The following is a 15423-nucleotide window of genomic DNA, read 5'->3' as shown; positions in this document are numbered from 1 at the left end:
GAGCCACTGCCTATTTATAAGGACATATCAAAGAACTCAGAGGTTTATAATCATCATTATCAACATAGATTAGCTTAGTGTAGTCAGAGGCGGTTTTAGGTACGGGCGAACCGGGCGGTCGCCCGGGGCGGCATCTTGTATGGGGCGGCACGAGCGCTTAACCCTATGAGCCCGACTGACGCAAAGTGCGTCAAAAAACACTCATGGGGGCGCTCGTGGAGGATCTCGCCTGGGGAGTATTTCAGTCTAGAACCGCCACTGAGTGTAGTCTATATCGCGATGGACATATTTACCAGTGTTCATTACCACGTTAATCGCTGTTCATTACCGCCATTGGGCTGCATAAATGCTCAACCTCGTCATGGCCCTTACATGCGCTCTCGTTGTCCACATTGTCCAGTAGATGGAGCAGTTGGACTGCTGAGGTGGTATCGGAGACGTGACGGGTAGAGACGGCTAAGGAAAAAATGATTCCTTTTTGGGAGAAAAGACATTTCAACTCTTGCATGTGCTGTGTGTCTTCAGTAATGATACTCTATGGGCAGACCAGGCCTGTAACAGCAGAATGCTGTCTATCCTTTGATGTCACAGGAGTGATTTGTGTTAGGCCTATGCATTTTAAATGAACAGGCTATATGTTAGTAATAGTGAAATCACAATAACATTTGGGAATCAGAATAAACTTTCCCACAAGCTACCGTCCTCATTTCTTATTTAATGGATGTGGGGTGTGGATATTTATCAGATATTCTTCGCAGGAAATCGTTGATTGAATTAGCCTACATTCAAATTCAGTTAAAAAAAAAAAACTCTTTAGGCCTCATTTATCCCAAAGGGGCAATTTCATTATTCACTCGTTTTCTAATTTGATTAAGCTCAGTTAAAGCAATAGGCTACAGAAAACCACATTAGTACATTCGTGCCCGATCTGTCTGCATTTTTAAAAAATGTCACTTGGTTGAAAGAGAATTCATGTAGCCTTTCATACATTTACAAAATTGGAACTCTACAACACAGTTATCTTGCTCATTGCCCCTGATAACGCAACCCACACATCTTGCCAGATTTTAAATCTGCAGCTTCCTCCATTAGTGTCTGCCCATTAAGACCATTGTTAACTAATTATTGAGGTGTTAATGAATAGTGCGTCGGCGCATTGGCATTAGAACTGGCCGCGTCTGCAGGAGGATGTCGTGATGTGTGTTCCAGAGGTCATTCTCAAAGGTCCCAACGAATAATGAGACGGCGATGTCTCGCATGGTGGGAACCAATATGTTAATGAATCGCAACAACGGGCTCACTGCTAAGTGGAGGTGGGCACTGCGCTGTGAAATCTATATCCGTGTTGGGGAAAACAAATTCGGTCAAAAGCAAAACGGGGACGGCAGGCCTTAAATATAATTTGTATTACATCCTAACGTCATGCCCTACCTTGGTAGGCCTTCAGTGTAGACTGCTTGGAGTTCAGCACAGGATCCATCAGACTTTGAACACCTTGTTTAAATAGATAACAGGCCAACGATGAAGCTTATGAAGTGACAGCCTATTGGTCCTTTTTCTGTTGCAGTCCATTCCCAGGTCTGAAACGCACCAAGGGAAGAGGGGGCTGTAAACTAATTACACGCTGCTGTGTATTTTCCCACAGAAAGTGTTAATGGCCGTATCTATTAGCCCGTGTTGACAGCGCCTTGCAAATAGGCGCAAAACGCCTCCGTGTTGGACGGCGTTTGCTTAGCAATAGGTGACAGATATGCGCACGAAGGACTGCCACCACTGATTGATCAAACTTAAAATGAAGCATCATTTGACATGTTTTTTAGAATTATTAGTATTATTGTTATTATTGTGCGTGTGTCTATCTTTAAGATTAGGATATAAGTTTGTCTATGGGCCTATCAGATAGACACGCACATGATTGGAAATTGCATCTCACACGCCAGCGAGAGTGATTTCCTTGCTATTGCTCAGTTAATCCTTTCGACCACCTGCGTACTAATCAGTTACATCTCCATTCATTAGCAATTAGGAAACGCATTCACATTCAGATTTTACTGTCTGTCCCGCAGAAAGGAGATGTGTATTGAGGAAAGAAGACGGACAGAAACACAGTAGCCAAGGCTGCGCCATTACGCGTAAATTATAAGTGCAGTATCCCCGCGCATTTGGCTGTTTGCCTGTTTGTTATTTGGCTGTTTGCTTGTTTGTTTAGCTTGAAATAAAACGTATTTATTTGCTAAAAGTTTGTTAGGCTCACCACTCTACATGGATTGTAGCCTACATTCGACATGGCTATCCAAAGGACTTCTGAATGTTTTCTGCACAAATGCTTCAGCCTACTCGATCATATTCCTCAGATATGTATTGTTATAATCGAAGACTTATGTAATGGTTATGTAATTTTAAAATGGTTGTCCCAAAGTGAAATATTATCAGTGAGAGTCAAGTTGCAAGAAAAACTGTTTTTGCGTCAGTAGCCGTATACACATAGGCTAAAGGCCACTGTGGACATTTGTATTAAAATATATTGATGAAAACGTTCACCGAAAAAGGGGTGTCAGGACCTAATGCAGTTCTCATGGACAAAAAAAATCGTTAGAAGATTTGCTTGAAAGAGCATGTTTGGTTGTAAACCACTCTTGTTGTTGAGTTAATTGAAATGAAATGTGGAATGCTATTAATCCCATTCAATATAGGGGGTGCTGTAGGCCTACGCTATGCAGGTGTGCTCATACGTTTATGAATGCATGCTAAGTTGACTAAACAGAGGCATACAACATATTTTTTGGCAATTGATCTTAATGGTTTAAATTAAAAAACGAGGAAAATTTCAATATTTAAGGACACACATATTTTCTTTGTGAATCAATAAAATAAGTGTTCTTACTTAAAATATAGGGGGCATAGTGCACACACTCCTATGCTAAATTCCCATAGAGGCAGGCAGAATTTTATTCCATGGATCCATGCATCCTGATAGTTCCCAATGGCATTTGTAATTAAAATAGCCCTACATCATCACACACCCTTAATCAACCTGGTTTTCATCAACCTGGCTTCATCAGCATGGTTCTGTTTCAGTTAACCAAAATCTATTTGCATTGAGAGATGATGGAAAGTACCCATAGATCAATTTTTTTTAAATGAAGGCATTAAGATCAATTTCCAAAGTATGTTTTTTTTTTAACTCATCTTTTTAGTTTACCTTAGCATGGGTTCATAAACTTATGAGCACAACTGTATTTCATTCCAGTCATTCAATTTCACAACCCCATCGTTGTTAATTCCGTGGAAGTGATAGCCGAGGGGATCTAACGACTTCGGAACATGACACCTTGGCACGTTTACTGGACCTCCCACTGATGAGCTTAAGTCCTGACAGGTTTAACCTCGCCGCTGTGACCACATCAGAGCCTGCCGCTTCAAACCGTCCTTAACCAGTATGAAAATAACCCTCATTCAAACGGAGGACTAAAGTATTTACTACTTGTATGAAGTAACAAACCTGTTGCAACTTTCGACATTTTCAGTTGGCTGTTAACTAGCCTACTGATCTCTCGATAGGCCTGCGCCACGTTGCTTTGTGTGGCCTGAATAAAATCGGTTTATGGTGTATTATTATACATTATTATAAATTAACGCATTTCAATCAATGTATACAGTATTAGCCTATTAGGTTTTCATCATTGAAAGCTGTGATGAAGTGGGTCTGACGTTCAACGAACAAAATCATTTCCGCTGTCAGTGGTAGCCAAGCCAAGCCCAGCCAAGTGCATCAGTCTCCTTGATAAAGACGTTTGGCCTTGAAAAGGACAGGGTGTCTAGTGTAGGGGATGCTATTTCATCTGCAAGTGTCTGTCCCGGGCCAATATACAGAACACCAGGGGGCAAAAGAGACCATTTAGACCTCCTTCCTGAGTCCCACGCCGCGGTATTCAAATGGCTGCATGGGCGGGTACTCACCTGCGTTTTAAGGGTTGGACGTCTGAGGTTCGCACTGTACTCGCTCCATAGCTAACAGTCACCAGCGCTCTTTCGGTCACTCTATCACCACAGCGCTTAAGAGGAACCGTCACGGATTTGTACTAAATATCTCAAGGGAATGTCGGCCTATATTTTTCCATCACGTACATTGTTACTTGACTGAAGAATTTAGAAGCAATGGAGAGCTGAAGAAAACAAGTCATACAAACTTTGTTCGAATAGCTACATTTCTTGTTGTAGGCTAAATAGACAGTCTTCTCTCCCAGGACTGTTAAGTTTTTTATTCTGCATTTACGTGGAACTTGGAATCTCATATTGGATTCTCGTTCAGACTGTTCATTGGAAGTAAAACAAAAAAGCTTCGAGACTTTGATTCCCGAACCGAACTATAGGCCTACATATTTTTTTCCCTGCTGGAAGAATTTTGCTGTGTAGTAATTTCACCTATTTAAGGTTTTCTTGGGGATGTTGAGCTCGGTGAAGATGGAATCTCACGACATAACAGAGTGGAATGCGTTCTACAGTGAAGCGAGTGAGGTAAGAAGTCTAATTTTTAACAGCAAATATGCTTAGTTTCATCTCCTGTTTATAAAAGGTAAAAAACTTTTACTCGCGACCACAAATTAAATATAGAGGAATGTATTCAACTTCCCCTTACACATTTCCCCTAAATGTTTGTAAGAGCTATTTTGTTCGATTAAAAAAAAACATCACTCGCAAACATAAAGCCAAGCGATGATGAAATTCTAAGCTTACAATAAATTAAAAGTAGACTAAAGCGAAAACTTCAATTTCCACTACCGAAAACCATTTGCTCATGTGTGTCAATTAATTTTACGCACATTGGTCACGGCAATTTACGAAGTGTCAGTCAAACCAACTCTAAACCTTCGGACAAATTTTGATATCCTCGGAATAAAAAGGCTGTGTACTTTTGTAGCCTATTGATCATCTTCTAAACATTGTCTATAGAACAACAATCAGATAATCAATTTGTTTTTTTTTTCACAGTGAAGATTATTTTGCAGATATTTTTGAGCTCCTGAAATGTGTAAATAATCGAGAGAAGCAAAACATTTTAGTTGGAACATTTGCTCTCCTTTCGTTTTGTAAATATTTTGTATGTTTTTTTAACAGATCATTTAACAAAAAACTCACTTTTTAAGGCAGTGCGCGTGTATTTTAGTGATAACACAACTTTTCACGCGAAGCTCTTTACGATAACGTAGCCTACAGCTGTCTTTCAACATAGGCTACTTGTGTAACACTAGACTTCCTCTAATCAGATTCTCATTCACGTCTCACAGTGTTCTACAGATCAATCCGTTATTGATTTTTAGAGATTAATTAATCCCAGTCCTAAATGTTTTGACGTAGTCTCTAAAATGTTATCAATAGCATTATAATCAGCAGTGTAAATCTTCAATGTTTTCATTTTTAAAAACTAACATGATTATTTTCAAAGTAAAATTCTAACAAGTGAAACGGAACTCACTCCTTGTCTCTCTCCCCCCTCCCACCTCAGATGTACTCTTCTCCCAGTGCCATGAATTCCAGTCTGGGCGCCATGGGAACCATCAACAGCTACATCAACCTGAACTCGGCCGGCTCGGCGGCCGCCTCCATGAACATGGGCTACCCCAGCCCAGGCCTGAGCAGCAGCCCACTCACCTCAATGGGCGGTGGGGCCAACCACATGAGCCTGTCCCCCGTGTCCTCCGCCCTCAACCCCAGCTCCCTCACCCAGCTGGGCTCCCCGGCCTCCTCCCTGGGCCCCCTCTCCCACTACCCCAACATGGGACAGCAGGTGGGACAGCTGAGCTACGCCTCGCCCAACGCCCTCAGCCGCCCCAAGGACGTGCCCAAGCCCTACCGGCGCTCGCTCACGCACGCCAAGCCGCCGTACTCGTACATCTCCCTCATCACCATGGCCATCCAGCAGTCCGGCAACAAGATGCTGACCCTCAACGAGATCTACCAGTGGATCATGGACCTGTTCCCGTACTACCGCGAGAACCAGCAGCGTTGGCAGAACTCCATCCGCCACTCGCTCTCCTTCAACGACTGCTTCGTCAAGGTGGCCCGCTCGCCCGACAAGCCCGGCAAGGGCTCCTACTGGACCCTGCACCCCAACTCGGGCAACATGTTCGAGAACGGCTGCTACCTGCGCCGCCAGAAGCGCTTCAAGATCGAGGACAAGAGCGGCAAGAAGGTCTCCGGGAAGTCTCAGGAAGGCGGCAGCGGCGGCGGCGGCAGTGCCAAGGGGGGTCACGGGGACAGCCTCCAGGAGGACCACAGCCCCGCCATGGGCTCCGAGGGCGCCGACTCGGCCCACTCGGACAGCTCGCACCCGGGCTCGTCGTCCGAGGACCTCCACCAGCAGCAGCAGCAGCAGCAGAGGAGCCTGGTGCAGCTGGAGTGCCCTCCTCCTCCTCCTCCGCCCTCTGGGGTGCAGGGCTCCCCTGTGGCCATCCCGTCCTCTGTGTCGTCCTCCATCGCGGCCGGCGCAGGAGCCCACCTGCACTCCCAGTCTGTAGGGGGCAGCAGCGCGCACCTCCTGCAGGGAGGCATGCACCTGGACCTCCACAACGACCCCCTCAAGTCCATGGACCCGCACTACAACTTCAATCACCCGTTCTCCATCACCAACCTCATGTCCAACGAGCAGAAGATGGACCTCAAGTCCTACCAGGACCAGGTGATGGCCTACAACGGTTACGCCGCCTCGTCGCCCGTGGCAACCAAACAGATCTACGACCCCGCGGGGCCCGCCGGGCTAGATTCTGGTGCTTACTACCAGACCCTGTACAGCAGGTCCGTACTCAACGCCTCCTAACCACAAGGGTCAGTAGGGAGCCTCAAAGGCTCTCACAGGCTCTCAAATCAAGAACTGAGTGACTTTTTTAATAAGAGAAAAGAGGAAAAAGGGATGAAAAAAAACCCCTGCTCTACGGACCTCACAGAGGCCCAAAACAAAATGGCGGCCGCTACTCTTGTCTGCCCTGTTCACGCCGAGCATGCGAGAGCTATCAGCTGATAACGCACGGCAGTGGCGCCTGTAAAGTCACAGCAAGAAAAGAAAAAAAGAGACTCCCATGCTGTGACACATACAGACAGACACAGCCCAACATGTCCCTTCCACCCCCCCACCCCTCCACCCCCCCTCCTCACCTCCAGCTTCATACTGGATTGATTCTGTTTTGACGCAAGGAACCTCTGGACCCCGTCTCAAAGGATAGTCATTCCACACCGTGTTAGTGCATTTATAAAAGGACTCATTCTTGTCCCAGAGCCCTAATATCGGGGCCAGGCTGTTTTTTTCTTAATGGGGAGGGCATAAGGAAAAGGTCTGTTCGGCATGTGCGTAGTCTGTATATATGTAGAAATGAGACGGTATCTGCATTTATTTATGAAGGGAAAAATTAATATATCTTGTACAGTGCTGTGATGTAAAGTTACAAAAAATGTGATAATGGGATTTGTCTTTTTTTCTCATGAGATTGTTTGGAAGGAAAAAAACATAGTTCAGGTTACTGCTTACAGCAGTTGTTACTGCATTACAGGGAAATATTTGTCTTGCGTTACAGTCTAGTCATCTTTCTGTTTGTAAACTACATTTCATTTCTCTCTCTCTCTCTCTCTTTACCCCTAGAAAAAGAAATACAACTGTATAAAGGATATGTTGTGTACTTGGTTTATTTGTGGAGAAACAGAACGAAAAGAAAACCTCTTGCAATTCCTAATCAGAGTAGTTTATTTTGCCTGTGTCCCTAAAAGATCAAATTTTCAAGTCAGTCTGAAGTAACTGTGGTAAATGTTTTAATTTTCGCTTTTTTTTTTGTTTATTTTTTAAACCTTCAAAAACATTCGTTTCAAATGCCGTCTTACCTACGGCAGGCTAGGCAGTGCCCCGAGCCGTAGCTCATGTGGCGGTGTTGTTTCTGTATGGGCCAGGAGTCATATGGTCTGGGTAGGTCGGGGAGCAGAGTTACAGTTACCTAGATAGGGATAGCAGTTACTAAGATAGGCAGGCGATGGAAATGCATTAGAGAGGCATTTACATGCAAAACTTTGCACTAGAGTTCCCACCGGTCTCGCACAGCTAGAAAGTGGAGGGGGCTGGGTGGGTGGTTACAGGGAGCGAGTTTCAACAGTGCCATGTGACTATTAGGCTACCTCCCTTCTGACCCAATTAAAGAAAAGAAACAAAACAAAATCCTAACAGACTGAAAATTGGATCCCTGTGATGACGTCAGAGGATCAGGCCAAACTGTTTCCTTCTGAAGATTTATGGGCGTGAAGCACCCACACTGTGAGAGGACAACACAGGGCAAGAAGTCAAGTAGAGGGACAGCAACAGCAACAAACCAAAAGGAACACTTCTTCTTTTTTTTTTTTTTTTTTTTTTTTTTTAAAAAGGAAACAAAAATTTCAGGTCACAATTAAAATTATTTGATGCTGTTTAGTTGTGAGAGACTATGTTTATTTAACTCAGCTTTTACGTGGAGGATATGTGTGTTAATATATGTATTGTATATGACTATATAAGGTGGACATTGTATGATTTGAATGTTGTGGTTTGGATGTCGGATTTTCTTTTCTTATTAAAAAATACAAAGAATTTCTTCTTGGTTCTGTGGTGTTTCCTCATCTCACAGAGGCTGGTGTTTAGAAGAGAGGCTTGTATTGAAACTCTGATACTTTTACAAAACAGAAAACAGTTATTCAACAGATGTAGTGTAGATACAACTTGGTTTGTTTATGTGCTCCTGTGTGTGTGCGCTCCTGTTTGTGTTTGTGTGTGTGTCTGTGTGTGTGTGTGTGTGCGTGCGCCAAATACATATTTGCTTGCGTACGTCTATGTGTATGTTTACACGAGTGAGTCTTTTGAGTGCTGTATGCTACTGACGGAGCATGACTTCTGCTTGACCGTGAAAGGTCCAGTTAAAACAGTGACTTTGATATCAAACAGTGACTTTGATATCTGGCATGTGCATTTCACCCTTGCACACACACAAAGCATTTGTGCCACTCATGCCAGCCATCTGATTTGAAAGTAGACTAGTTCAGCAGCATCATGATAATAATTACATAATGAAGTACACATCACAAATTCAGGTTGTAGCCTAATCAACTACCAGTGAATAACTAGTTGAACTAACAACATCAGACACTTTCTGGTGAGGAATTATTCAATTGTCAAGAATTTAAAAATGTCAAAGAATTATATACATAAGTGGTGGCATAGTTGTAATCTATTACACTGTAGTCCCTTCTCTTGAATATTTAGTTATTCTCCCTTTTGAAAAGCTGGTATTGGAAGAGTGTTCAAAACAGACTATTTCCAAACAGTGTTTGATTAAGAGTATAAACTTGGCTCATCTGTTGGCTTTATAAGTCCTCATGATCTTTTGACTGGACACTAGTCAGGGACTGGAGGACTTTACTGAAGGGTCACTGAATCAGCCTGAGGGTCAGTGTGTTAGTCACTGGTGTGTCACACATGCTGTACAAACTGTTTCGCCAATGTACTGCCACTCTGTGCCATAACGTGTGTTGAAACACCCTATCAACAGAACATGACATACTTCGCATGACTCCTTGCCCAAAATGGTGGCTGGCTTTTTTCCCCCCTCTTTTTCCTCCCTCTCCAACATCTATCTCAAAGACTCCATTAAACTGAAGGCTTGGCTTGGCTTTGCTTTGCGTGTCTTTGTGTGTGTGTGTGTGTGTGTGTGTGTGTGCGTGTGTGTTTCAACACAAACACCGCTTCCCTCGTCCCTGCCCTGGTCACGTAGCGTTGCATTCTCTCTGGTCACGTCTCCCGTCCGCGCTGCCGCTCGACTCTTTTGAAGCGTCCCGGTAGATTGCGCACCTGGCCACAGGTGTGTGGAGGCCCCGGGAACACGAGGACTCTGCCCTTGCGCCGTGCGGAGGTGAGGCCGAAATCTGCCCGCTTTCCATGCGCCGCACAATGACCCCGGCTGTTGGTGGCGCGCACGGCGATAAGATAGCCGCCGCCGCCGCCACCGCCACCGCCGCTGCCTGATACTGAGTCCTCGGCCGCACAATGGCACCCCACAGGAACAAGGAACAGGGAGCAGGGATAGGCTGGCAGGCCCAACCCTGGTGACTAACCTGTAAAGTGCCGTTGCCGTGTTATTGCCTGGGTGACCCAGCTGTTGCCACGGAGTTGCGACAGACCCTCTGGGTTCTTCAGTGGACAGCAGTGAGGGCCAGCTGCTGTCCGTGTGTGTGTGTGTGTGTGTGTGTGTGTGTGTGTTTGTGACAGAAGACACTCGCAAATTGCAATCAGCAGAAGCAAACATGGTTTTGACTGAAGTTTATGACAGTGTTAAAAAAGGAGAATAAGAGATAATGAACAAAGAGGATATATAAAACAATATAAAGACAGCGGAAAGAAGGAGACAGGTGGACAGACAGAACGGGGTAGAGAGGGACAGAGATAGAGGGAGAGAAACAGTGTGTGTGTGCATGTGTGAGCGTGTGTGTGTGTGTGTGTGTGTGTGCGAGAGAGTGTCCTGCCGACAGTTTCCTAAGGAAGCCTCCATTTCACATCCATGTTTATGACCACATTATCACATACACAGAAGAGAGAGTGAGAGCCCAAATCTTATGAAAACAAGAAAGGACACAAACACACACACACATACACACACACACACACACACACACACATACTCACTCTCATGCACTCTTATATTGCCATTCTCTGACGTTTGTCACTTGGAGGCCGGGTACAGGTGAGTAATAGCTTCCGGCAGGTTCCGTGGTGGGGCTCAGCGCGGCGCGGCTGGCTGTTTGCCGGGGATATGGCCCGCAGATATGACACGCCGGCCAGATAGGGGAGATTTATGGCCGGCTAAGGACCAGGCACAAATTGATCCTCGCACCCCCCATCAGGGCCGAGTGGCGACTTGATTAGGCCCCCGGCCAAGGCTTGTTTGCGCGCCTCTTCCCGAGCTACAGCAAATCCGAGTCTGAGAGAGGGAGAGCGAGAGGGAGAGATAGAGAGGGGGAGAGATAGAGAGAGGGAGAGAGAGGGGGAGAGTGGCTACCAGATGTCACTGCGTGAGCTTTCTGCACTTCTCAGCGGAGGCTGTTAGAAGCACACTTGCAGGAGCAGATAAGGAAGAAAGAAATGAAGTACTCCTTTTTTTATTGCACTGCTATTTGTCTTAATGCATCTACGTGTGTGTGTGTTTGTGTGTGTGTGTGTACGTGTGTGTGTGTGTGTGTGTGTGTCTGTGCGTGTGTGCGTGTGTGCGTGAGTTTGTGTGTGTGCCTGTGTGTGTGCCTGCCCTCTCTCTACAGTCACACGCATAAGATGGTCTTCTTACAGTTACACACCCACACCCACACCCACAGGATTAGTTGTTATGTTTGGCATCCAGTAAAGCAACAGGAGAAATGATCACTGAAGAATATGACAATCGCTTCGAAATAAGCATGAACATAAAGGTGACTTGCACGGTTTGCGGAGTATGTGCAGGGCGTGAATGCTCTTAGGGAGAAGCCCCAACGGGCCTGAGGGCTTTTTTTTTTTTGAGCTCTATCTTTACATCTCGGTCGTTTGTGTGTTTTTCTGGGCTCTCTCTTTCCTTTGAAGATGTCCTATGCAAATGTGCATCCTCTCCAAGATCCTGTAAGAGAGGGCATGGCATGTTGACATTTCCCAGAGGCATGAAAAAAAAAAAAAAAAGACTCAGGCAGCACGAGCCTCAGGGCAGTTTGACTTGTTCTTGTGACGCAAAGTTGAGTTTGAGTTTGACACTGCATGACTATAGCGACTATTATTATTAGATTGGAGATCAACATTGCTCATCTTCTTCATTTTTAATTTTCCTCAAGAATCATGGGCTAAAATATATAGATTTCAAATGGTCGTGTGTGTGTGTGTGTGTGTGTGTGTGTGTGTGTGTGTGTGTGTGTGTGTGTGGGTTTGACCCTGTGTCCCTTGCTCTCCCTGTGAGTTTGTGTCTGCATGTATGCATGCATGCATGTCTATGTGTGTGTGTGTGTGTATGAGTGTGTGTATATGTGTGTGCACATATGTGTGTGTGTCTGATTGAATTCATCATCATCTTAATGAATAGACATCTTGTTGCTGTCACACTACGCCCTTTCATAAGTGCTGAGTGTAAGAAGTTTGTCTTTATGCAGTTTATAAAATTAGACCCGTCTAACGGACCTACTCACGTTGCCTCAGATCCTCTGTGTTCGCAGACGCAGGCCCAGATCTTTATTTAAGGAAACAAATATCCCCATAGCTACGGCTCCTGATGGCCAAGAGAATTCTTTAGGCTTTGCTGTGGCAGTGAGCCGAAAATGAGCGCTTTAAGAAAGTTGTCTGAAATGCCTTAAACTGTGAGTAGAGACTCAGCCCAATTTTGAGTGTATGATATTTTGTGTTTGTTATTTTGTGTAATGTTTTGATGACCTTTTGATGTTTAGGAACACACACACAAAAAAAAACATATCATCATACATTATTGTGAACCAAATCTCTATTGACTAGCATGGCTAGTTGAGCACTACCACAGCATGGCTAGTTTGAGTAATAACAAGAAGAGTCCGGTCAGGAGCGTTTACTTCTGTCACTGAGAGAACACAATCTCCCTTCTAGAATCTCTTTTAGAATATCACCGCTCTCTAGAACACAATCTCCCTTCTAGAATCTCTTTTAGAATATCACCGCTCTCTAGAACGCTATTGTTAGGGCAAGCCCTAGACTAAAATAGAAAAAAAGCTTTTAGTCAAGAAATGAATCTGTGTGCGGGAAATCGTCGCTCTGTGTGTATACTACTGTAGGTGTGTGTTAATCCATAGGAGTCTAAACCAGAGCGAGCTGCACTGCAACTCGTTCTCGCACAGTCCCCTCGTTCGACTCACTCGGGTCACACTACTTCTCTGTTTGCAGGCAGTTTTTCTGCAAGGAAGTCAGCCAGCAGGCTCACAGGGCTGTTGCAGTTTGAGTGACCGTGTGTGTGTGTGTGTGTGTGTGTGTGTCTATGTACCTGTATGAGTGTGTGAGTGTGTGTGTGTGTGTGTGTGTGTGTGTGTGTGTGTGTGTGTGTGTGTGTGTGTGTGTGTGTGTGTGTGTGTGTGTGTGTGTGTGTGTGTGTGTGAGTGTGTGTGTTTGTGTCTATGTACCTGTATGAGTGTGCGAGTGTGCGTATGTGTGCGTGTGTGAGAGAGCGACAGAAAGAGAGAAAGAGAAAGGGAGATAAGGCCTTGGACTTTGCTCTGTGGGGCCGAGTGCTGTTAAAATGGCAGCTGATTAGGTAAGACTGGGAGAGAAATATAGAGGGAAAAAAGGACTGATTACATTTTCCTCAGTGAAAAAGACATCAGATTGATTTGAGCTTAATCACTAAATCAACAGTACACCAGGCTGCAGAGCCTGTGGGATTTATCCTGGAAATCTTCTCTAAGACTGTTCATTTTCCTCCTGTTATGCCAAGTCACAAACCATGGGCTAGATTTTCATTATCCAGTTGCTGTTTAAATAGCACAGAGATCATAGAGGCCCTGCTTACCACTCCTCTACTCCAAGAATAATGACCTATTGTGTAGCCATACTTAACGTAAAGTCTGATAGTTTCAGTGAGGCTAAGAGCAAGACTGTTTTGCTTTTGGTCAAGAGAGGCCTTGATTTATACTGAGAGAATTAACAGAGAAGATATTTCTAATGCTAGGTGCAGTACACACTACGTCAATCCAGTATACTCTAGCTTCAGTCTTATTCAGGTGTAGTGCCATGATGAATCATTTCACTGTGTAAGGATACATTACAGACCAGGGCTTAAACTCACATAGACAGAGTGACAGTTTACTAACTGTATACTCTTACTGAAATAGTATAACATTAAGAAAAATATGAAATAGGTACTTAATAGCTGTAGAAAACCAGTCCATAGAAAATATGTCCTCGCATTCTATGTAACGGGCATTGAAAATGTGAGTTCCTTGGCTTCAGCTTCCATTTCTATTTTTGACAAGGCAATATTGGCACAGGTAATTGTATTTCACAGAAGACATTCCCGTCTTGTGCGCGGGTATTGGTGTTGTGCGCGGGTATTGGTCTTGTGCGCGGGTATTGGTCTTGTGTGCGTGGGTATTGGTGTTGTGCGCGGGTGTGCGCGGGTATTGGTGTTGTGCGTGGGTATTGGTCTTGTACGCGGGTGTGTGCGCGGGTATTGGTCTTGTGCGCCGGTATTGGTCTTGTGCGCGGGTATTGGTCTTGTGCGCGGGTGTGCGCGTGGGTATTGGTCTTGTGCGCGGGTATTGGTCTTGTGCGCGGGTATTGGTCTTGTGCGCGGGTATTGGTCTTGTGCGCGGGTGTGCGCGGGTATTGGTCTTGTGCGCGGGTATTGGTCTTGTGCGCGGGTATTGGTGTTGTGCGCGGGACGGGTATTGGTCTTGTGCGCGGGTATTGGTCTTGTGCGCGGGTATTGGTCTTGTGCGCGGGTATTGGTCTTGTGCGCGGGTATTGGTCTTGTGCGCGGGTATTGGTCTTGTGCGCGGGTATTGTGCGCGGGTATTGGTCTTGGTATTGGTGTTGTGCGTGGGTATTGTGCGCGGCTATTGGTCTTGGTGAAACTGCTGCTCGGGATCTCGCTGAAGCAAAGGGAGGGTGTGCAGAATCACTGTGTGTATCGAGAGGAAAGTGTTAGGAGTGTGTGTGCAGAGTAACTGTGCAGCACCGAGAGGAGAGTGTTAGGAGTGTGTGTGGAGACTCACTCTGTGCATCGAGAGGAGAGTGTTACTAGTGTGTGTGCAGACTCACTCTCTGCACCAAGAGGAGAGTGTTTGGCGTGTGTGTGTAGACTCACTGTGCACCGAGAGGAGAGTGTTAGGAGTGTGTGTGGAGACTCAAACGGGCTCTTCGCTCCACGCTTCCAGTTCTTCCGTTCTTTCTAAAGGTCTTTTCAAGTGTTTGTGTGTGTACGTCACGTGTGTGTGTGTGTGTGTGTGTGTGTGTGTGTGTGTGTGAGAAAGAGAGAGAGTGAAAGAGCATGTGTGTGTATGTGTGTCTGTGTGTGTGTGTGTGAGTAATAGAGAGAGGGATAGAAGTGTGTGTATACACTTGTGTGGTGTGTATTTGTGCGTATGTGTGTGTGTGTTTCTGCATCTGTGTAATAGTGTATTTGTATCTGTGTCCATAAGTGTGTGTATAAGTATGTGTGAGTGTGTGCCTGTGAGAACAAACATAAGTCCATACATGTGTATATGTGTTTGTGTGTGTGCTTGTGTGTACATGTACATGTGAGTGTGTGTGCGCATGTTTGTGTGTGTGTGTGTGTGTGTATGTGTACATGTACTGTAAATGTGTGTGCATGCACGCATGCATGTGTGTGAGTGTGTATGCATGTGTCTGTGTGTGTGTGTGTACGTGTTCATGTGAGTGTGTGTACGTGT

The 15423-nt window shown here is 45.2% G+C and overlaps 1 protein-coding gene across 1 annotated transcript; it reads left to right on the top strand.

Annotated features, from left to right (window-relative positions):
* Positions 1-4014: 4014 nt before the first annotated feature.
* foxa3 (forkhead box A3) lies at positions 4015-7661 on the top strand. Its single transcript, XM_062552665.1, has 2 exons — positions 4015-4518; positions 5507-7661. The coding sequence occupies exons 1-2, from the start codon at positions 4447-4449 to the stop codon at positions 6815-6817; spliced, it is 1383 nt and encodes a 460-aa protein (XP_062408649.1). The 5' UTR covers positions 4015-4446; the 3' UTR covers positions 6818-7661.
* The last annotated feature ends 7762 nt before the right edge of the window (positions 7662-15423 follow it).

This window comes from Sardina pilchardus, chromosome 13, assembly GCF_963854185.1.
Source record: "Sardina pilchardus chromosome 13, fSarPil1.1, whole genome shotgun sequence".
In the NCBI taxonomy this organism is placed as follows: Eukaryota; Metazoa; Chordata; class Actinopteri; order Clupeiformes; family Clupeidae; genus Sardina; species Sardina pilchardus.
This window is presented reverse-complemented; position numbering and strand designations above follow the sequence as displayed.